Raw genomic sequence first — 23,104 nt, 5'->3', positions numbered from 1 at the left:
TTCATTCAATTTATTTTTCCATGCCATTAAAGTTGTTGAGGGGGGATGGGTTTTCGGTTCAACCCCCCCCCCCCCCCCCCCCCTGTTTTTACCGGGGCACGTAGCCAAACTCATCTTGCCTTCGGTCAAAAATTTCGGTCCTCCCGATTTGAGGATGAAGGAATTGCATGCTCTGTCCATTTGTGCCCTCCTACCCCCTTACTGTGCTCTCCTAACCCCCTGTTCTGTGACCTCCTAAAAAATGGTATTGGTGCATGCCTAAATGAATGTAAACAAAAGAATTGCCAGCAATAAAATTTGAAGATATATCAGCATGGGGTTCCCCCCAATCCATACTATGCCCATCAGGTCTGGTATGGATTCGAAGGAGAACCTCACGCCAAAATGTAAAAAATAATTATGTGGGTTCCACCAAAATGAATACCAGAGATTTATCAAAGCATGCAACCTGGCAGGCTAGGAAAGGGAGGGGCGAGCGAGCGCCCAGTCCCCCACCCCCAACCATACCAGGCCACATGTCCTCAACATGGAGGGTGCTTTGGGGTAGAGGGGCTCCCCTCCCCCTCCCCCAAAGCACCTTGTCCCCATGTTGATGCGGACAAGGCACTCTGGGGGAGGGGAGCCCCCTACTCCAAAGCACCCCCCCATGTTGAGGGCATGTGGCCTGGTATGGTTCAGGAGGTAGGTGGGAAAGGACGCTCACTCGTCCCCCTCCCCCCCTTTCCTGGACTACCAGGCTGCATACTCGGATAAAGGTCGGATTTTGGACCCCAAAACCATTATTTTTTTTTTATTTTGGCGTGTGGTTGCCCTTAAAATCCATACCAGACCTGATGGACATAGTATGGATTGGGGGGAACCCCATGCTGATTTATCTTAAAATTGTATTGCTGGCAATTCTTTGGTTTTCATTCAGATGTCAGCGGGAAACCTGCCGACAGCTGATGAGTCATTAGTTGTTAGGACACACAGGTCCCAGAAGACAGCAGGGACCAGTGACATCGCTCAGCACGAGTCGCGCATGCACAGCAGGGAACCAGCAAATGAAGCCGCTTCCCTTTCCGAAGATGGCGGCGGCATCCGACATTGCGGGCGCCCTGGACAGGTAAGTGTCCTTATTTTTAAAAAGTCAGCAGCAGTATTTGTGGCTGCTGACTTTAAAAAAAAAAATTTGGCGGGCATCCGCTTTAGTCTTGGTCTTCTTCCCTCTTCTTCTTGCTCACTGCGAGTTCTTTTTTCACTGGCAGTTCTTTTTTTTTATTTTTTGTCTGTGCAGATTTCTCTTGCATCTTTGAACTGCGAGTTCTTGTTCCCTTACCACACCTTTTTTTAGTCGCTGATAGTTGTTCTTTCGTCACTGCGAGTTCTCCTTCCATGGCTGTGACTTTTTCTTCCATCTCCATGAGTGTTTCTAGATGATTTTTTTGTAGGCCTGACAATCTTTCTTTTGTCTCTGTAAGTTTTTTTTCCTTCACTGCCAGTTCATTTTTAGTTTCTGACAGTTCTCCTTGCGTCTCTGCAAGTTTTTCCCTCACTGACAGTTCTCCTTGTGTCTCTGCAAGTTTTTCTTGCATCTTTGCAAGTTGTTCTTCCCTCACTGGTTCCAGGTGGGTTTGGTCCTCCCTGACCGCCTCGGTATCAGCGGTCTCAGTGGAAGTGACTGGAGGGGTCTCCCATTGTGGTTGTTCGTCAACAGGGCCGCTGAAAAGCCAGGACAGCCAGCCCTGTTCTTCCCTAACTGTGAGTTGTTCTTTCCTCACTGCAAGTTCTTGAATCTCTGCAAATTTTTCTTGCATCTTTGAAAGTCGTTCTTCCCACACTGCGAGTCGTTCTTCCCTAATTGCGAGTTGTTTTTCCCTAACCGCAAGTTGTTCTTCTTTCCTCACTGTCAGTTCTTGCGTCTCTGCAAATTTTTCTTGCGTCTTTGCAAGTTGTTGTTCCCTAACTGCGAGTTCTTCTTTGCTCGCTGCGAGTCTTTGCGTCTCTGCAAGTTTTTCTTGCATCTTTGCAAGTTGTTCTTCCCTCGCTGCGAGTTGTTCTTTTTTCCTCACTGCGAGTTCTTGCACCTCTGCAAGTTTTTGTTTAGTCACTGAGAGTTCTTCTTCCATCGCTGAAACTTCTTCCGTCAATGTGTGTCTTTTTTCCTTTATTATGCACACTTCAGTCAGCTGTGTTTGCGTTTTGTTCCTCTCAGTGATTCCTTTTTCCACATCTCTGCTTTGCTCCATCATGATGCGTCTTTTCTTGCAGTAACAAATTCTGTGGAGATAAAGAAAGAAAATGTAAAAATAAAAAATATAAAAATGTTTCCATAAACCAGCAGAAATTTTCAGAATTAATAGCTGATGCCACTTAAATCTGTGTTTGATCGAAAACAAATAGTCACACGCCATCACCCCATTTGTTACTGTTACCAGCAGCCTCCGTTCATTCACCCCTCCCCCATAGAACAAAATGTTATGCCCCGTACACACAATCAAATTTTCCGACGGAATTCCCCTCAAGCTTGGCTTGAATACACACGGTCACACAAGTTCTCTGAACTTTTGACTGTCAAGAACATGGCGACGTACAACACTACGATGAGCCGAGAAAAGTAAGTTCAATGCTTCCGAGCATGCGTCAAATTGTTTCCGAGCATGCGTCAGAATTTTGCACGTCGGAATTGCCACAGACGATCTGAATTTTTCCGTCGAAAAGATAGAGAACCTGCTCTCAATCTTTTGCTGGCGGAAATTCCACCAGCAAAAGTCCGAAAGAACATACACGTGGTCGGAATTTCCGACCAAAAGCTCACATCGGACTTTTGCTGGCGGAAAATCCGATCATGTGTATGGGGCATAAGAGGTGCATTATGACCAGTGAGGGGCTTGTGCTGCTAAACCCCGGAAAATAAGTACAGAAAACACACCGCTTCGGTCTGATCAACTGCTCGCCTATAGGAAAAGTGGTAAATATTGGGAGGGGGAGGGCTCATACAGTGGGTGATAGCATGAAGTGTAATGGAGAAAACCTATGAAGAATTTGCAATAACTTACATAACTATCGAAATGATGACGATGAGTACTAGAAGACCGACTCCAGCTAAGATGAATGCTAATGGAAGGTAGCCATTTCTCTTCAGTTGATAGAAGGTCTTTGTGATAAGTTCAACACATAAATCGATGAATACTAATCCTGTATCATAAGTACTGGTCTCTGTTGTTGTTGTTGTTGTCATTGTCATTGTTGGAGACATCATGGGGACCTCCTCAGTGGAAGTGACTGAAGGGGTCTCTCTCTGTATCTCCACATTGCTTTGGTCCTCGCTGACCGTCTCGGTATAGGCGGTTTCAGTGGAAATTACTGGAGGGGTCTCCGTCTGTATTTGCAGGTTGCTTTGGTCCTCCCTGACCGTCTCGGTATCAGCGGTCTCAGGGGAAGTGACTGGAGGGGTCTCCCATTGTGGTTCTTGGTGTCTTTGGTCCTCCCTGACCGTCTCGGTATCAGCGGTCTCAGGGGAAGTGACTGGAGGGGTCTCCCATTGTGGTTCTTGGTGGCTTTGGTCCTCCCTGACCGTCTCGGTATCAGCGGTCTCAGGGGAAGTGACTGGAGGGGTCTCCCATTGTGGTTCTTGGTGGCTTTGGTCCTCCCTGACCGTCTCGGTATCAGCGGTCTCAGGGGAAGTGACTGGAGGGGTCTCCCATTGTGGTTCTTGGTGGCTTTGGTCCTCCCTGACCGTCTCGGTATCAGCGGTCTCAGGGGAAGTGACTGGAGGGGTCTCCCAGTGTGGTTCTTGGTGGCTTTGATCCTCCCTGACCGTCTCGGTATCAACGGTCTCAGGGGAAGTGACTGGAGGGGTCTCCCATTGTGGTTCTTGGTGGCTTTGGTCCTCCCTGACCGGCTCAGTATCAGCGGTCTCAGAGGAAGCGTATGAAGGGGTCCCCCTTTGTGTTTCCAGGTTTCTTTGTTGCTTCCTGACCGTCTTGGTATCAGCGGTCTCAGTGGAAGCGACTGAAGGAATCTTCCATTGTGTTTTCAGGTTTGTTTGGTGCTTCTTGAATGTCTCGGTATCAGCGGTCTCCGTGGACGTGGGATCTGATGAAATAAAAACAAAGGAAATTAATTTAAATGTCCAAATAATGAGCTATAATGTTCAACAAACCAGTTTACATTCATGACTATAAATCCATTCCAAATGTCCCTCTGCCCCCATCAAAACTGTCCCCAGCAAACTGCTCCTATCAAATTTGCCCCTATTAAACTGCCCAATCAAAATGTTCCCAATTATATTCCTCTACTGTAAATAAGTGTGTGTGTCCCCTCCCCCGGGCTCTGTATGTAATCAGAGCTGAGATTCTCCAGCCCCCCATCGCCCATCACTGTGAATAAGAAGTTTTGTGTAACAATGGCAACAAAAGCCTGGCTGCCCTTTTCAAACATGGTGCCGGATGTGCATCGCGTCATTTCTGGTTCACAGAAAAAAAACGCGGCGCCCCATTGATGACACACATGATCTCCCAGGAGGCATTGCAAACCGGAAATGATGGCGAGAGGAGGAGGAGGAGGAAGGGAAAAAACAAAAATACTCAATTTACACAGAAAGTGCTGGAAAAAAAAGTATCCAATTTGTTTCCAGTGCACAGATTAGTGAGGGGTGAGGAGGAGGAGGAGTTATAAAAGTGGGTGGAGCTCCGCTTTAAATGTAATATCATTGTATAGTGTGAGAAGTGATGATGAGATACAATACATCACATTGTAATCACCAGATGTCTCCTGTGTGGGGGGATTTCTGGGTATAAGATTTCGTATTGTGTGGGGAAAAAACTGGCAAGGAAAGGGTTAAACAAATTACCCAGAAGCCCACAAGTCCCTCTGAGCTGGACCTGGCCAGCCTGGTCCTGTCCCACCCCCACAGTAGACCCCCCCCATGGTAGATCCCCCCCACAGTAGACCCCCCCATAGAATGAACAATAAACCAAAAGCTGTAACACTCACCAGTCACATGAATGATGACCACCTTGAATGGCTGATACGGGACGTTGTCCATGATGAATCTGCCCTCGTAGGTTCCGCTGTCTCTATACCGGATCGAGTCGATGATAATAGAACAATCCACATAATCCTTCTGCAGGTTTTTCACATCTTCGTACATTAGAGGGGTGTAGAGACCTCCTGCGTCCGGAGTCATTCCCCACTCCAACTTAACACTGCTTGCACCAGATAGAAGATCGGTGCGGACCTTACATGGGATCGCTACATTAGAGCCAACTGTAGCATCCAGACGGGTGTACGCTGGCCGGGCGTGAGAATATTCTACACCCAGAGCCAGAAGAAGGCAGAAAACGGCAAGCGTTTTCCAAAGGCTCATTTTTCCAAAATTTGTCACGAAAAGATATATAGAAATGTGACAAGGAAATGAATATATTATTATTATTATTCGCTTATCTAATCAGATAGATCTGAATAAATCGCTTCTAAATCGAATGAGAATTCTCAGAGCAGTCAGAACACTTCTGATCTTCTCAGAGTCTTGATCTCAAATGACAGATCCTCTCTGCGAGTTCTTTATAAAGGCTCAGATGATGATGTCACAAAGTCACAGACAGTGGCAGATATGCCACCATGGCAACAACAGCCGTTACACAACACAGCTCAGATAGGTCGCCATGGCAACAGAACATTCCAGCTCACTTGACCTAACTGTCACTTTGTTTATTAACCCCTTAGTGACTGAATCAGTGTATGTGTGTATATATATATATATATATATATATATATATATATATATTCTCCAGGAGGTAAAAAAATATATATATAATTTATAAATATATATATATATATATATATATATATACACACATTATATATTATTTACATTTTTTTTACCTCCTGGAGATAGAGATATATATCTACAGGAGGTAAAATATATATATATATATATATATATATATATATATATATATATATATATATATATATATATATATATATATATATATATATATAATATATTTTGTTTACCTCCTGAAGATAGATAGCTATCGATCTATCTTCAGGAGGTAAATTATATATATATATATATATATATATATATATATATATATATATATATATATATATAATAAATATATAATTTTTTTTTTTTTTTACCTTCTGGAGATATAGATAGATAGATAGATAGGTGTATTATATGGATATATGGGGGGTGTATCATATGTATATATGGGGGGGGGGTGTATTATATGTATATATGGGGGGGTGTATTATATGTATATATATATATATATATATATATATATATGGGGGGTGTATTATATGTATATATGGGGGGGTGTATTATATGTATATATGGGGGGGGGGGTGTATTATATGTATATATGGGGGGGTGTATTATATGTATATATATATGGGGGGTGTATTATATGTATATATGGGGGGGGAGGGGTGTATTATATGTATATATGGGGGGGGTGTATTATATGTATATATGGGGGGGTGTATTATATGTATATATATATGGGGGGGTGTATTATATGTATATATGGGGGGTGTATTATATGTATATATGGGGGGGGGAGGGGTGTATTATATGTATATATGGGGGGGGGGTGTATTATATGTATATATATGGGGGGGAGTATTATATGTATATATTTGGGGGGGAGTACTATATGTATATTTGGGGGGGGGGGTGTATTATATGTATATATATATGGGGGGGAGTATTATATGTATATATATATGGGGGGGTGTATTATATGTATATATATATATGGGGGGTGTATTATATGTATATATGGGGGGGGGGGTGTATTATATGTATATATATGGGGGGTGTATTATATGGATATATGGGGGGGGTGTATTATATGGATATATGGGGGGGGGGGTGTATTATATGTATATATATGGGGGGGTGTATTATATGTATATATGGGGGGTGTATTATATGTATATATGGGGGGGGGGTGTATTATATGTATATATGGGGGGGTGTATTATATGTATATATGGGGGGGTGTATTATATGTATATATATATGGGGGGGTGTATTATATGGATATATGGGGGGGGGAGGGGTGTATTATATGTATATATGGGGGGGGGTGTATTATATGTATATATATGGGGGGGTGTATTATATGTATATATGGGGGGGTGTATTATATGTATATATGGGGGGGTGTATTATATGTATATATGGGGGGTGTATTATATGTATATATATGGGGGGGTGTATTATATGGATATATGGGGGGGGGTGTAGGGTGTATTATATGTATATATATATGGGGGGTTTATTATATGTATATATATGGGGGGTGTATTATATGGATATATGGGGGGGGGTGTATTATATGTATATATATATGGGGGGTGTATTATATGTATATATGGGGGGGTGTATTATATGTATATATTGGCGGGGTGTATTATATGTATATATGGGGGGGGGGGTGTATTATATGTATATATGGGGGGGTGTATTATATGTATGTAGCACCCTCTACTATAGGTAGAGTTGATACCTTTTCTTCAAGTTAATCCCGAAAACTTTAGCGGCGCACAACAATTATTATTATAGAATAAACTATACATAGATTTTGCAATTAAATAACATTTCTAATCATATGAAGTTAATAACAAGAGTTCCCCTTTACATCTAAATCCCCGGAGTTCCCTTACACTGTAAGGGGGGACTCTGCAGACTCTGATAAGGGAGAACTCTGGGGACTCTGACATAAGGGATGCTCTGAGAACCCTGATTTACCTTAGTGTACTCACTCAGAGACAGAAGAGGTAAGTGGGAGTCTTCAGTCACAGACAGGGATGGATGGTGAGCTCACTCACCCCTTGGCAGTCAGCACCTCTCATCCAGATGTATCTGAAGCTGCTGGACTTCAAATTTCCGGCCCCCACTTTACTTTTCTGAGGCACAGCACTGGGGATTGGAAGGTGGGCAGACACAGAGGGGTAGGGGCAGGAGGAAGAGGAACAGATCGAGCCCTCTCTCCTCTCCTGTCTGTATGTGGGGGGGTTGTTAGTGTTGGCTTTAGGCAGTGTGAAAGAGAGTGTTACAGACACTCTCAGGTTAGACAACTGCAGCCATCAACCCTGCTGGGAAGCCATAGTCTAGTCTGAATAATGTGTCCGGGTTTCAGGCAGTTTGAAACCCGGACACATGATTCCAAAACCGAACTGTCCGGGTGAATCCTGGACAGGTGGCAACCCTAACCATAGGTAGGTGCTAGATGTGTAGTGTTTGAGGCTCTGTCGGTGCAGGTAAATTTAGGCAGGCCTGTGCTGAAAGCTATGCCTGTTTGTTTTTGATCTGTTGGCAGGGAGTGGTTAGTGTATGTAGCAGTGGGTGTGACTTATATGTATAATTAGGGGGTATGAGGGGTGTATTATATGTATATATATATATATAGGGCAGGGGTTGACAAATTTGCTTGGAATCTAGGAGCCAGCTAAAAAAGTTAGGAGCCAGAAAACGCGCCCCGTCGCGACGAGCTTGCGCGCAGAAGCGAACACATACATGAGCAGCGACCGCATATGTAAACGGTGTTCAAACCACACATGTAAGGTATCGCCGCGATTGGTGGAGCGAGAGAAATAATTGTAGCCCTAGACCTCCTCTAACTCAAAACATGCAACCTGTAGATTTTTTTAAACGTCGCCTATGGAGATTTTAAAGGGTAAAAGTTTGACGCCATTCCACGAGCGGACGTAATTTTGAAGCGTGACATGTTGGGTATCAATTTACTCGACGTAACATTATCTTTCATAATATAAAAATAAAATGGGGATAATTTTACTGTTGTCTTATTTTTTAATTAAAAAAAGTGTAATTTTTTCCCCAAAAAAGTGCGCTTGCAAGACCGCTGCGCAAATACGGCATGACAGAAAGTATTGCAACGATCGCCATTTTATTCTCTAGGGTGTTAGGATAAAAAATATATATAATGTTTGGGGGTTCTAGCTAGAGGGAAGAAGATGGCAGTGAAAATATTGAAAAATTACATTAGAATTGCTGTTTAACTTGTAATGCTTAACTTGTAATACCAACAGCCACCACCAGATGGCGCCAGCTTACACATCTGGTGGTAATAACTTGTAATACCAACGGCTCACCACCAGATGGTGCCAGCTCACCAAAAAAAAAAAAAAAAAAAAATTTTTTTTTTTTTTGCCCCCCCTTCCAAGCCAAGTCGCCAGGACCCTATTTCTAGTCGCCATGGCGACCTGGCGCCCGGGATTTGTCGACCCCTGCGTTAATGAACTCGGAGAAAATGATTTTACGGTGAGTACAAAAAATTCTATTTTTTTTTCTTCCTCCCTCCTTCCCTAGCCTCCTCTCAGTCCCATGCTCACTTTTAATACAATTTGAAATAAAACCTGTTCATCTAACTTAATGCTTTTACTGTTTTCTCCTCCTGTGGGAAACCGTGTCTCGCTTAGTGGCGGCCTGTAATGCAGGGTACACATGTAACACTCACACCCCCCCCATCCATGCGTCCAGCCCACTAATCAACATGAGGGTCATTTGATGCATTGGATTACAATGTTTTTTTTTTTTCAAAGCAGATGGTTAGAGCTCAAAAAAAGCCGACTCAGGAAGCTGGTTCTGAGACTTGATTGGCCGAGAGGAGAAGTGATCCTATTGACCACCAATGAGGGAGCAGATGGCAGGGGAAACTGCGCTGTGAAGCCGTGGAAGGAGGAGACGCAGGGTGAAGCCTGTGACCTACATAAGGGTAGGTGTGGGTATCAACTGGGGGGGATGTGTCGGCAGACGGATTGCCGCCCCCCCAAAAAAATGTCACTAGCCGCCACTGGCCTATTTCATTTTTACAACCAAACAATAGCTTTTTAATCACATAGGTAGATTTGTTGAAAAGATTAAGTCCACATAGTAGTGGATGTGGTTATTTAAATAAGAGCACAGGCATAAGATGTTGCCCGCTGAGAATTGTGTAGTGCACTGGTTCCCAACACTGTCCTCAAGGACCACCAGTCCAGGATTTAGGGATTACCCAGTTGTGTCTAAGTTGTGTATGTTTTATTTTAATATTTTTTTTTTAAAAACACCGTTTTTATATTCCCTCCTCATATTAAGCTGGGCCTACAAGCTCGTTAGACTATGCTCCCATAATGTTTTGTTTTGTGTACTCACCCACTTAACCCCTGTATGGTAGTAATGTGTATGGAACACCAATACTTTTATATCTCATGTATGACCCATTCATGTACCTTTTTTTTGTCATGTTACGAGTCTGCAACTGCAAATACTGTCCACTGCCTTTACCCTTCTCAATAAAGCACCACGTTGTTTGTAAAAAAAAAACAAAAAACACCTTAGCTTAAATGCTGGACTGTTTGGTGGTCCTTGAGGACTGTGTTGAGAATCAGTGGTGGCGTGGACAAGTCCAAAAGTAGTGGGAACCAGTACCGTTTTGTATTTTTAAATGTCCTGCAAGGTAGAATATAAAAAAAATGGTCAAATGGCTATATATTTTTTTTCTGCGTTGCTGTTCACAGACCACACAGGTTAAAGGTGAGAGTACACTAGGAGTCTGGGACAGATGGAAGAATATTGGAGTCCTTTAACCACTAGATTTCCCACTGTCAACTGTCTAGTTTCTATCCCTGTAAAGTGACTTGGGAGGTATAAAGATCCATTAGAAGAGAAATTACTATCCCTGTAAAGGACCGTTGCTATCTGGAGATTTAAAGGTCCTTTGGCAGGATGGGAACTAGCTTTCTCACTGTAAACAGTCTAGTTCCTATCCCTGTAAAGGATCATTGTTTGTGGAGAGTATAAAGGTCCTTTGGCTGGATGGGAACTAGGGGCCAAATTCTCAAAAAGTCTGCCTAACTTAAATTTCAGCAGTTAAGTTACACTGACTTAAAATTTCTACCTAAGTGCCCGATCGTCAAAGCACTTAGGTAGAAATTTCAGGCCGTGTAACTTAAGTGCCGCCGTCGTAAGGCGGTCCTCCTCTCCTGGGGGCGTTTTAAATTTAAATGAGGCGCGCTCCCGCGCCGGCCGTACTGCGCATGCGTGTGACGTAATTTTCCCGACGTGCAGCGCGCGAACGTAATTAACGCCGGGCGGCTTTGAGAATTTCGACGGGACACTAAAGTTGCGACGGGTGAAAAAAAAAGACGCGCCGGGAAAACAAATAATTATAAAAAAAAATGACAGCGTCGCTCAGCATGCATTCCTGAGAGGGAGAACTCCATGCCAATTTTCAAAGAAAAAAACGGCATGGGTCCCCCCCCCCAGGAGCATACCAGGCCCTTAGGTCTGGTATGGGTTGTAAGGAGACCCCCCCCACGCCGAAAAATTGACGTAGGGGGTCCCCCTACAATCCATACCAGACCCGTATCCAAAGCACGCTACCCGGCCGGTCAGGAATGGGAGTGGGGACGAGCGAGCGTCCCCCCCCCTCCTGAGCCGTGCCAGGCCGCATGCCCTCAACATGGGGGGGTTGGGTGCTCTGGGGCAGGGGGGCGCACTGCGGGCCCCCCCACCCCAGAGCACCCTGTCCCCATGTTGATGAGGACAGGACCTCTTCCCGACAACCCTTGCCATTGGTTGTCGGGGTCTGCGGGCGGGGGCTTATCGGAATCTGGGAGTCCCCTTTAATAAGGGGGCCCCCAGATACCGGCCCCCCACCCTAAGTGAATGGATATGGGGTACATCGTACCCCTATCCATTCACCTGGAGGCAAAAAGTAAAAGTTAGTAAACACACAACACAAGGCTTTTTAAAATAATTTATTATTCTGCTCCGGATGCCCCCCCTGTCTTCGTTATTAGCTCAATTACCAGGGGGGGCTTCTTCTTCCGCTCTCCGGGGGTCTTCTCCGCTCTCCGGGGGGGGCTTCTCCGGACTCCGCGGGGGGCTTCTTCCATCTTCTCCCCTCTTCCTCTGTTGACTCGGCGAACCCCGGTTCTTCTGCAGCTCTCCGGTGCCTTCTTCTTCAGCGCTGGCTGCCTGCTATGTTTGTGTGTTAGCTCAATTAGTAACAGGCAGCCGGCGCGGTCTTCTGTGACGTCATCTTCTTCTCCCCTCTTCCGATGTTGACTCGTCGCCTGTTGTCGCTGTAATGATGGAAGCGCGCCTTGCATCCCATTTATATAGGCATCACCGTCCCATCATGCTCCGGTAGGTACCCACGTGGTGGGTGCACGTGGGTAGGCACCCACCACGTGGGTACCTGCCGGAGCATGATGGGACGGTGATGCCTATATAAATGTGATGCAAGGCGCGCTTCCATCATTACAGCGACAACAGGCGACGAGTCAACATCGGAAGAGGGGAGAAGAACAGAAGACCCTGACGTCACAGAAGACCGCGCCGGCTGCCTGTTACTAATTGAGCTAACACACAAACATAGCAGGCAGCCAGCGCTGAAGAAGAAGGCACCGGAGAGCTGCAGAAGAACCGGGGTTCGCCGAGTCAACAGCGGAAGAGGGGAGAAGATGGAAGAAGCCCCCCGGAGTCCGGAGAAGCCCCCCCGGAGAGCGGAAGAAGAAACCCCCCCCGGAGAGCGGAGAAGACCCCCGGAGAGCGGAAGAAGAAGCCCCCCCTGGTAATTGAGCTAATAACGAAGACAGGGGGGGCATCCGGAGCAGAATAATAAATTATTTTAAAAAGCCTTGTGTTGTGTGTTTACTAACTTTTACTTTTTGCCTCCAGGTGAATGGATAGGGGTACGATGTACCCCATATCCATTCACTTAGGGTGGGGGGCCGGTATCTGGGGGCCCCCTTATTAAAGGGGACTCCCAGATTCCGATAAGCCCCCGCCCGCAGACCCCGACAACCAATGGCAAGGGTTGTCGGGAAGAGGTCCTGTCCTCATCAACATGGGGACAGGGTGCTCTGGGGTGGGGGGGCCCGCAGTGCGCCCCCCTGCCCCAGAGCACGCATCCCCCCCATGTTGAGGGCATGCGGCCTGGCACGGCTCAGGAGGGGGGGGGACGCTCGCTCGTCCCCACTCCCATTCCTGACCGGCCGGGTAGCGTGCTTTGGATACGGGTCTGGTATGGATTGTAGGGGGACCCCCTACGTCAATTTTTCGGCGTGGGGGGGTCTCCTTACAACCCATACCAGACCTAAGGGCCTGGTATGCTCCTGGGGGGGAACCCATGCCGGTTTTGAATTTAAAAATTGCCGTGGAGTTCTCCCTCAGGAATGCATACCAAATGCCGTCGCTGGAATGGGCCTTTACAATGTGTGACTAACTTTCCACATTATAAAACCAGCCCTAGTTTTGCGCAGGCAAATTCGGAACTTACGCAGAAATCACAGTGCTGAAATGCTTTGAAAATCTGCTTAAGTCCTCATTTGCATACGCAAAGCTGCATTTCAATGAGAAATGCCCCCAGTGGCGGATGCGGTACTGCATCCTAAAATCTGACCGTGTAAGTGTCTTACACATGTCAGATTTTCTGCCTAACTTTGGAAAAAGCCTTTTGAGAATCGTTTCCAAAGTTAGGCACAGGGATACGCAGGCTGAACAGCAGTTAAGTCTGCGTATCTCTTTTGAGAATCAGGCCCTAGATTTCTCACTGTGAGCTGGCCAACTCCTATCCTTTAGCAGGACCTGACCACTATGGAGCAAAAGGTCCTTTAGTAGGATAGAAACTAGCTCTCTCACTGTGAGCTGGCTAGGTACTATCCCTGTAAAGGACCACTGTTAGCTGGAGGTATAAAAGTACTTTGGCTGGATGGGGAACTAGGTTTGCCACTTGTGAACCTTCTAGTTCCTATCCCTAATCCCTGTAAAGGACCCGTGTGAGCTGAAGCTAACGAGGTCCTTTAGAAGAGGGATTACTATCCCTGTAAAGGACCATTGCTATCTGGAGGTATAAAGGTCCTTTGGCTGGATGGGAACTAACTTTATCACTGTGAACGGTCTAGTTATTATCCCTCTAAAGGAGCATTGTTGGCTGGAGGTATAAAGGGCCCTTTGGCTGGATGGGAACTAGATTTCTTACTGTGAGCTGACTAGTTCCTATTCTTTAACAGGACCTGACCACAAGGAGGCTAAAAGGTCCTTTTAGTAGGGTAAGAGAAAGTTCACTCACACTCGGCAAGCTATTTCCTATCCAGAGAAAGGAAAGGGTCCTTCTACTAAATAGGAAATAGTCGTGACCGTCCAGCTATAGGGCGCTAAGAAGTAGAAGATGCTTGCTCTTGTCGCTGAGTGAGGATCGTTATATTCTCCCAGAATGCCAGACTACATACACTCCCAGACTAATAGCAACATTCGCATGCTGTACGTTTTAAAATACGTTCACCTGTTACATCAATAAAATCCTTCCGGTTTACTAATAACTGTACTCTCACTTGCCCGCGCTGCGGTTGCCATGACAACGGTTAAGCCATCATCAAGCCCTCATATACACGCCCACTGCAGAACGGTGATTGGACAGTCCTGACAGATAAACGTTAACGTCACGTCCCAAAACGACTCATCTTGTTTATTTTTTTCTCCAATAACTTTATTCGTGAAACTAGTAATTCCTGCATTTATTCTGTGTTTTTTAGCGAATGGAAACGAGAAAGAAAGCAGTCCAGTTCCATTATGTTTAGTGTGTTGCCAGCACTGTATAATAGTGTGGCAATTTAACGAGCTTCCAGCTGCAACCACCACGGCTTTGTAAAGAAATTGAAAACTGATCAAAACTATTGATAGGGTGCCAGGGTTCGTTTTTGTGATTGAAAGCTGGTTCAAAATGGTTTGATTTTTTTTTTTTTTTATTACAATTACCTAGTGTATGACCAGCATGACAGGTATAGGATTGTATGCAGAATTTATAATTACTAATAAATGATCACACATGACCAAAAAAAACTGTGGATTGAATAGGCCGTGGGCCTTTATTATAGGTATTAAATAAAAAAAATTATATATGACCACAGATAAATCCAAAAATACTCAAAACATAGCTATATAATGTTATTCATAATCAAATAGCTCAGCTATTTAAGATCAAGCTAACCATTTCACATAAGCTTTAACATACCAGGCTCTTTTTAACTAGCCTGGCACCCCTACAGAACAACAGTCAATTTAACACAGGTTTGTAAATTTTAATTAAATATATCAAGGGCTATATGTGTCAGGTACACATTGTCAGGTCCGTAAAAACCTGACAATTTGCCTTCATGGTCCACCTATCAAAGACAATCCATGGACTAATGGCATAAAGTTAGCGATTGTCCTATTAACAAGTTTTCATTTTTTTTTTCAATATATTTAATATCAGGGCACAATAGCCAGGTAAGGCGAGGGATTACCCCCGAAAAAACTATAGTAGAATTGTATGAAGACATAAAATATCTAATTTTATTTGAGAAATCAGTTCCAATGTATTACGCTGACTGATGTAATTTCCTGCTAAATAAACTAGAATTACTCGTGGAATAGGCCAACGATCAGATAGAACCAACAAAGTCTGACGTAATTCACTCCATCTCATACCTCTTCTACTGTACCAATGAACTTTAAATTTGGCAAAAACCCAGATTGGGACCATATATTCTATACTTTGCTCTTCGTTGAGCCTAAAAGACATACGAGTGGCCAATAATCCAGATGTTGCATAATGTACCTGTAAATTAAATAAGAGAATTAGGTCTCTAGAGTGTGAAGAAATATGCAAGTGATCTAGACGTAATGCTAAGGCTTCTACGCAAAACCGCATTGAATTGATAGTCAATGGTTTACCAATAAAATACATAAGGAATTGATTGGGGGTATAACACCCAAATATTGTTGAACTAGCGAGAAAACACAAACTTGCAAACTACAACGCCTTCTCAAGGTAATCCAAAGGCCACGTCCCATAGTATCAGTCTTACTTCTGCATTATAACATTTTTAGAAAAATCTGTTTTTACAACCACATCGATAAATATTAAGCTGGAGTCATCGCCTAGCCTATTAGGCAAGAGTTACGAAACCCTGAAAGCTCAGAAAAAAACAAAGACTAAAGGCTAGACTGGGTGGGGGCATGTCCGAGATGGCACTGGGAGCAAACGCGTTATAGAGGAGCTCTTGATTCCGGTACTTTATCCTGTGTATATCCAGGTGCAGGACCCTTCTTTTTCGATGCTCCATACGCCCAACCTCCTTTCGTTTGCCCAGTTGGTGACAAGGGGCAGAAACGCCAGCTCAAAATTTTGTAATACAGATGCTACAAGATCTCCGGATAAGCCTGGGCCTTCTTGTCCTCCCGCCAAAGACATGACATCTCAGACAGATCCTCCTGTGAGTGACGAGGCTCTGGCTGCCGAAGCTTGATTTGGTACCCTTATGCAGGGAACTCGCACTATGAAAATCGACCTGTGCAGGCTGATGTCGAGCTTATTCTCCGAGATATGGATCACTTCCGAGAGCAGGTCACAGAGTTGGAGAGGTGGGTGTCTGGAGTGGAGAATATTCAGCAAGATATAGAGTGTCCTAACCCCCATATTTGCATACCTCAAGAGACACATCTAATAGGCAGCAGAACTCTTTAGGCCCATACACACGGTCGGACTTTATGCCAACAAACTTCAAAATCCGACCGTGTGTATGCTCCATCGGACAAACTTTTTCGCTTTTCATCGGACAAAAGTTTGTTCTGCAAACAGACAAAGTTTTCGGCAACAAAAGTCCGATGGTGCAAAGTCCGACCGTGTGTACAGAAATCCATCGGACTTTTGTCCGAAGTACAAATACGCATGTCCAGAACCAATGTTAAAATCAACCAACAATAGCAGAAGTTGACCAAAGGGTGGCGGTTAAGAGCAGAAAAACCACGTGATGTTGGGAAAGTTTGCGGGAAAGTCCTGCCGTGTGTAGGCTATGGGTGTGTCTGGCCAACTCCCTTCAGACAAAAATCCATGAAAAAGTACAAGGCTTTAGTCTTAAAAAAACGTGGGTTGGATACCACTACCACTCCACCTACTCAAATTTTGCTAGGGGTGTGAGTGTTCTGGTGCTCAAGTCACTTCCCTTCAAACTGCTGGATTTGGCTCTAGACCCGGATGGCCGTTATGTTGTCATACATGTGCAGATCCACTAGTTGACAATGGTTATAGTTGGCCTTTATATGTCCACACCTGCCTCGATAAGACTATTGAACCAGATTTGCATCTAATAACATTGTCCACCTGGGAGATTTTAATTTGGTTCCTGACTTGGGTATGGATAGACTAATGTCAGATGGAGCTTCAGACTTTAATCTAGCGGCCTGGGCTCAGACATATGCTCTGACGGATGTGTGGAAGTGGAGACACCCTTATTCTTATGCTTTCACTTGCCACTCAGCATCCCATAAGACCTTCTCTCGCATCAATTTAATTTATGCAGGGGGGGGGGGGTCTGGCCTAGAGTCAGGGACATTAGGAGTTTGCCAAGGGGTATATCAGATCATGCCCTGATGCTATTAAGTCTGGACGTCTCCGCTGGCCCCTCAGACAAACTCTGGAGGCTTTCTAGATTTTGGGTCTCAGATGAGGCGGTGGGGTCTCGGTTTTCAGGGGAGTCAGCAACCTATTGGAGTGTAAACCCAGGATCAGCCTCAGTGATGGCAGTGTGGGATGCATTTAAGTAATTAACCCGTGGGCAATACTAGACCATTATTGCCAGGGTTTCGAAGGAAGCGGAAGGTGGAATTGAATGAGGTGGAGGCAAGGGCAGTTAGGCAGGAAGCCCTTTATATCAGGTCCCAAGACCCTCAGCAATGCACCCAATTACAATCATTGACTAAAGAAGTGCTCCTCTTGAGAACAGCATTGATGAGAAAAAAATTACTCTACCAGTCTTGAGCAGGGGGAGAGGATGGGGAGACTGTTGGCCTGGCTCTCTAGGGAGCAGACGGGTGGAATTCGCATCCCACATATCCTTTGTTCCTCAGGGACTCATCTCTCTGCTGCTGCCGAGATAAACAAGTGCTTTGTTTACTACTATCACACTCTATACCGCTCCCTCGACCTACCGAAACAAAACTAGATTTGCCCATCACACTAAAAGAGATATAGAGGGCTCTAGTGATGTTACAGCCTGGTAAAACTCTAGGATATATGTGGAAAATCTGGCTCCTAGACTGCAGGCAGTGCTGGCGAGATCATTGGAGGCAGAGAGGTTACCTGACTCCATGAGTGAAGCAGTAAAATTGGTGATCCCCAAGCTGGAGAAGGACCCCTTTAACTGTTCATCTTATCATCCTATTTCCCTTTTAAAGGGGTATGCCAAACTGCTAGCCAGAATCCTAGCCAACTGTTTAAATGTGGTTAGAACAGCACTGATTCATCCCGATCAGACAGGGTTTATGCCTGGACATGGCACAGACATCAACAGCCAACGTCTCTACACTCACATTGCTTTGGCTGCTCCTCTTGGCCTCCCGACACCAAGAAGGCCTTTGACACTGTTGAGTGGGAATATTTATGGGCGGTTCTGGCAAAATTTGGGTTCGGACTCCGGTTTCTGTCATGGTTGTGGCTACTTTATGCTAGTCTTTAGGCGTGAGTTCCTGCTAGTCACCCTCTCTGAATATTTCCCCCTAGGATGTTGGACATGCCAAGGCTGTAAACTTTCTCTGGGACTATTCGCCTTGGCCCTGGAATAATTGGCTATTCTCCTAAAGGCAGACCCGGAGGTTAAAGGCATAGTGGTGGGACCGTTGAAAGAAAAGTTGTCACTGTATGCCGATAACTCCCTGCTTTATCTCGCGGACGGCTCCTCATCTTTTCGAGCAGCGTTGGCCCTTTTTGATCAGTTCAATCGATACTCCAGTATCTTCATTAATTGGGATAAATTGTTGCTAATCCCATTACACCCATCGGTTCTTCGCATAGATACCCAAACACCTTTAGGCTGGGTTCACACCTATGTAAATTGCATGCGGATTTGCATAGCAGAAGAATGTGACCGGCTCTCTATTGAGCCTCTGCCTGCTGTATGGATTGTTTCTAAACCACGTTTCTGCCTTCCACGTGCACTGACCTCAGCCTGTTAAAATCGACTATGTTTTTTGCCTGCTGCTTGGACTGACCATCATTCCACAGACCACAATTAACAACCTGATCAACTCAATGCGAAGGAGATGTGCTGCATTGCGTGAGAAAAATGGTGGTCACACCAGATACGGATTGGTTTTTCCCCCCCCCCCCCCCCACATCTGTGCAATAAACATGCTGTCTAATCAGCATCTTGATAATTCATCCACCTGGCATTTCTTGGCAAAGGAGAAGTGCTCACTAACACAGATTTGCAAACAATATTTGAGAGAAACAGGCCTTTTGTGTAGATAGAAAAACTCGTAGACCTTCAGCTCATGATAAATAGGGGCAAACACAAAAGTGTTGCGTTTATAATTTTGCTCCGTGTACATTGGGGGTGCTTCTTTTCCAAAATGTGGGTGTTTCCATTGTCCTGGTGCTCCAGGGACTTCAAAAGTGTGATAGGTAGCCAAAAAATTAGATGTGTAATTTATGCTCCTAGAACGCCTAAGGGTGCTACTTGGATTTTGGGCCTCTGTGTGTGGCCAGGCTGTGTAAAAGTCTTATATATGTGGTAGTGACATACTCAGGAGAAGTAGAAGAGTAGCAGAATGAATTTTGGGGTGCGATTTTGCCATGTACATGCTATGTGTTAGAAATTTCAGATAATTGTGTAAAAAAAAAAAAAAAAAAGTTTTAAATTTCCTTTCCACATTTTCCAAAAACTTGTGAAAAAAAAAAAAGACAAAGACATGTTCAAAAGACTCATAATGCCTAATAGAATATATGTTGGGGTGTTTGCTTTCCAAAATGGGGCTGTACTGGTTGATGATTTTGGAGTTCCACTATCTTCACTTTTCAATTTTTTTTTATGGGTACTTTAGTACTGCAGCTGTTGGGGTTTTATTTTGGTATGCTAGTTCATAGCATAGAAGGGTTCAGTATTATAAAGATGAATTCTGACTTATTCAAAGAGCTGGACTAGGTGTAAAACAGCTAGCCAAACTGGGAAGATTACACAGAGAGAGGCGCCCTCTCAATGTAATATGCAGGTCATGGCTATCTCAGCTAGTCTTGCTATGTGTATTAAAAGTGCTCGATTCACAGAGCAGAGGCCTTTAAACATAAAAGGATTATTTCTGTTGCATCACCTTGTTTACCAAGAAGGTCACAGCAACTATTAGCAAGCAATAATAATAAAAAAAAATAACAGAGTCGGGTTTGGTAAAATTATTTTAATTTTTTAATGCATTCAGTTTTAGTTCTTATCTCACCTTTGAGCCACAAAAACCTGTACTTTTCAGACCTACATGACCCACTTGCAACGCATAGAATGTCCTTGTCACTCTTTCCTTAACCACTTAAGGACCAGCCCATGTACATATACGTCCACAATATGGCACGTACAGGCACATGGGCGTATGGGTACGTCCTCCCCTATTAGCGGGTGGGGGGTCCGATCGGGACCCCCCCCGCTACATGCGGAGGTCGGGTCCGCTCGGGGAGCGATCCGGGACCACGGCGCGGCTATTTGTTTATAGCCGCTCCGTCGCGATCGCTCCCCGGAGCTGAAGAACGAGGAGAGCCGTGTGTAAACACGGCTTCCCCGTCCTTCACTATGGCGGCGCATCGATCGCGTCATTCCCTTTATAGGGAAGACACGATCGATGACGTCATTCCTACAGCCACACCCCCAAACAGTTGTAAACACATACACAGTGATCCCTAACTCCTACAGCGCCGCCTGTGGTTAACTCCCAAACTGCAACTGTCATTTTCACAATAAAGAATGCAATTTAAATGCATTTTTTGCTGTGAAAATGACAATGGTCCCAAAAATGTGTCAAAATTGTCCGAAGTGTCCGCCATAATGTCGCAGTCACGAAAAAAATTGCTGATCGCCGCCATTAGTAGTAAAAAAATAAAAAAAAATAAAAATGCAATAAAACTATCCCCTATTTTGTAAACACTATAAATTTTGCGCAAACCAATCGATAAACGCTTATTGCGATTTTTTTTACTAAAAATAGGTAGAAGAATACGTATCGGCCTAAACTGAGGAAAAAAAATGTTTTTATATATGTTTTTGGGGGATATTTATTACAGCAAAAAGTAAAAAATATTGCTTTTTTTTCAAAATTGTTGCTCTATTTTTGTTTATAGCGCAAAAACTAAAAACCGCAGATGTGATCAAATACCACCAAAAGAAAGCTCTATTTGTGGGGAAAAAAGGACGCCAATTTTGTTTGGGAGCCACGTCGCACGACCGCGCAATTGTCTGTTAAAGCGACGCAGTCCCGAACTGTAAAAACCCCTTGGGTCTTTAGGCTGCATATTGGTCCGGGGCTTAAGTGGTTAAGGAACTTTTAGTAATTAAAATCCTGAATTTTTTTTCCCCCATAATCATTAAAATGAGTATTCACAAACCCATTCCCTGCATTGATCTGCCATATTGCCAATTACACCCAATCCAAGCTGAACACCTGCAGAGTACTGCCTAATCCATCCATGACAAAGCCCTGCAGAATGTGATCTAGAAGCCACAGTAATCATCTACTGCACTCCTTCCCCCAGAAATGGGCATCTGCACAGCTCATTGCTAGCATTAAGGACTCCAGCTCCTCTTCATCATCAGGGAATCGCTCTATAACAGACTGGATCAGACCGGAAGGACTGCTGTCATACCGCAGGGCTTCTACAGCTGCCCCTGTAGAAAAAAATAAAAAAGCATTTTTGTACCGACAATAAAATTATTTTCTTAGAGTGCACTGAGAAACACAGGGAGTCACATACTGCTTTATAAAAGTATAAAAGGAAGTAAAACAAAAACAACTAGGAACCGTTAGAAGTTTTTTTTTACCTTAATGCTTTTTATGCACTAAATGTAAAAAAAAACGTCCTTGTCCAGCTCCCCAGCCACCCTAAATACGTATCAGTGCCTGATCTTGATCCAGCGCTGTGCCCAAGAGCAGTGTCTCTTTCCGCTCTCTCTCCTTACTGGACATGGCGTCTGCTGTCAAATACAGACCATGAGGTGAGGGCAGGGGTGAGCCACACTAAGACCCCTTTCACACTGAGGAGTTGTTCAGGTGGTACAGCGCTAAAAATAGCACTGCTATACCGCCTGAAAAACTACTGCCCAGCAACCTCAATGTGAAAGCCGGAGGGCTTTCACACTGAGGCGATGCGCTGGCAGGAGAAAAAAAAATCTCCTGCAAACAGCATCTTTGGAGCGGTGAGAGGAGCGGTATGTATACCGCTCCTTCCCATTTAAAACAATGGGAAACCGCGGCAATACCGCCCGCAATGCGCCTCTGCATTAACCCTTTATCGGCCGCTAGCGGGGGTTAATACCACACTGCTAGCGGCCGAATCCCGCGGCAAATCCGACGGTATAACTCCGCTATTTTTAGCGGCGCTATACAGCCACCGCGGCTCCCGCCCCAGTGTTTAAGGGGCCTAAGAGAGTTATTTACTAAAGGCAAATCCACTTTGCACTACAAGTGCAAAGTGCACTTGGAAGTGCAGTCGCTGTAAATCTTTTTTTTTTTTTTTATATTTTTATTAGGTTTAAGACAAACCAACAAACAGAAAAACATACAAAAAAAAAAACAAAAAAAACACTCCAGACAACCTGGTCATAAACGTTAGGCAATACACTCAAACATAGAAAAATAAACTGACAAGTCGCTGTAAATCTGACGGGTAGATCTGAAATGAGGGAAGCTCTGCTGATTTTATTATCCAATCATGTGCAAGCTAAAATGCCGTTTATTTTCCTTGCATGTCCCCCTCAGATCTACAGCGACTGCACTTCCAAGTGAACTTTCAGTGCAATTTCAAGTGCACTTATAGTGCAAAGTGGATTTGCCTTTAGTAAAAAACTCCCTTAGTGTGGCTCGCCTTAGTGTGGCTGGAGCCAGGAGCGCCAGCGAGGGACCCAAAAGAGGATGACCGGGGCTGCCCTGTGCAAAACATTTGCAGAGAGCAGGCAAGTATGCCATTATTGTTATTAAAAAAATAAGTTAAAATTGCTTTTTTTTTCTCCCTGGTGCAGCTTTATGTTCAGGCAGTAAAACATACCAGTGGTTGGGAGGAGACTGAATAGTCCC

The 23,104-nt window shown here is 44.5% G+C and overlaps 2 protein-coding genes across 2 annotated transcripts in view; both read right to left on the bottom strand.

Annotated features, from left to right (window-relative positions):
- Positions 1-1,187: 1,187 nt before the first annotated feature.
- Positions 1,188-5,648, bottom strand: LOC120916821. Its single transcript, XM_040327763.1, has 3 exons — positions 4,978-5,648; positions 3,039-4,077; positions 1,188-2,259 (listed from the first exon to the last, which is right to left on the bottom strand). Exons 1-3 carry the CDS (start codon positions 5,348-5,350, stop codon positions 1,188-1,190), a joined length of 2,484 nt encoding a protein of 827 aa, XP_040183697.1. The 5' UTR covers positions 5,351-5,648.
- A 15,730-nt stretch (positions 5,649-21,378) lies between these two features.
- The window catches only part of DPP3 (dipeptidyl peptidase 3), an 80,953-nt gene continuing 79,227 nt past the window's right edge, over positions 21,379-23,104 (bottom strand). The window contains exon 18 of the mRNA XM_040328888.1: positions 21,379-21,699. Within this exon, the coding sequence (XP_040184822.1) occupies positions 21,542-21,699 (158 nt within the window). The 3' untranslated portion in view covers positions 21,379-21,541. The remainder of the gene's footprint in view (positions 21,700-23,104) is intronic.

The sequence above is a fragment of the Rana temporaria genome, chromosome 11, assembly GCF_905171775.1.
Source record: "Rana temporaria chromosome 11, aRanTem1.1, whole genome shotgun sequence".
Taxonomy (NCBI): Eukaryota; Metazoa; Chordata; class Amphibia; order Anura; family Ranidae; genus Rana; species Rana temporaria.
The sequence above is the reverse complement of the archived record's forward strand: the minus strand, read 5'-3'. Positions and strand labels throughout refer to the sequence as shown.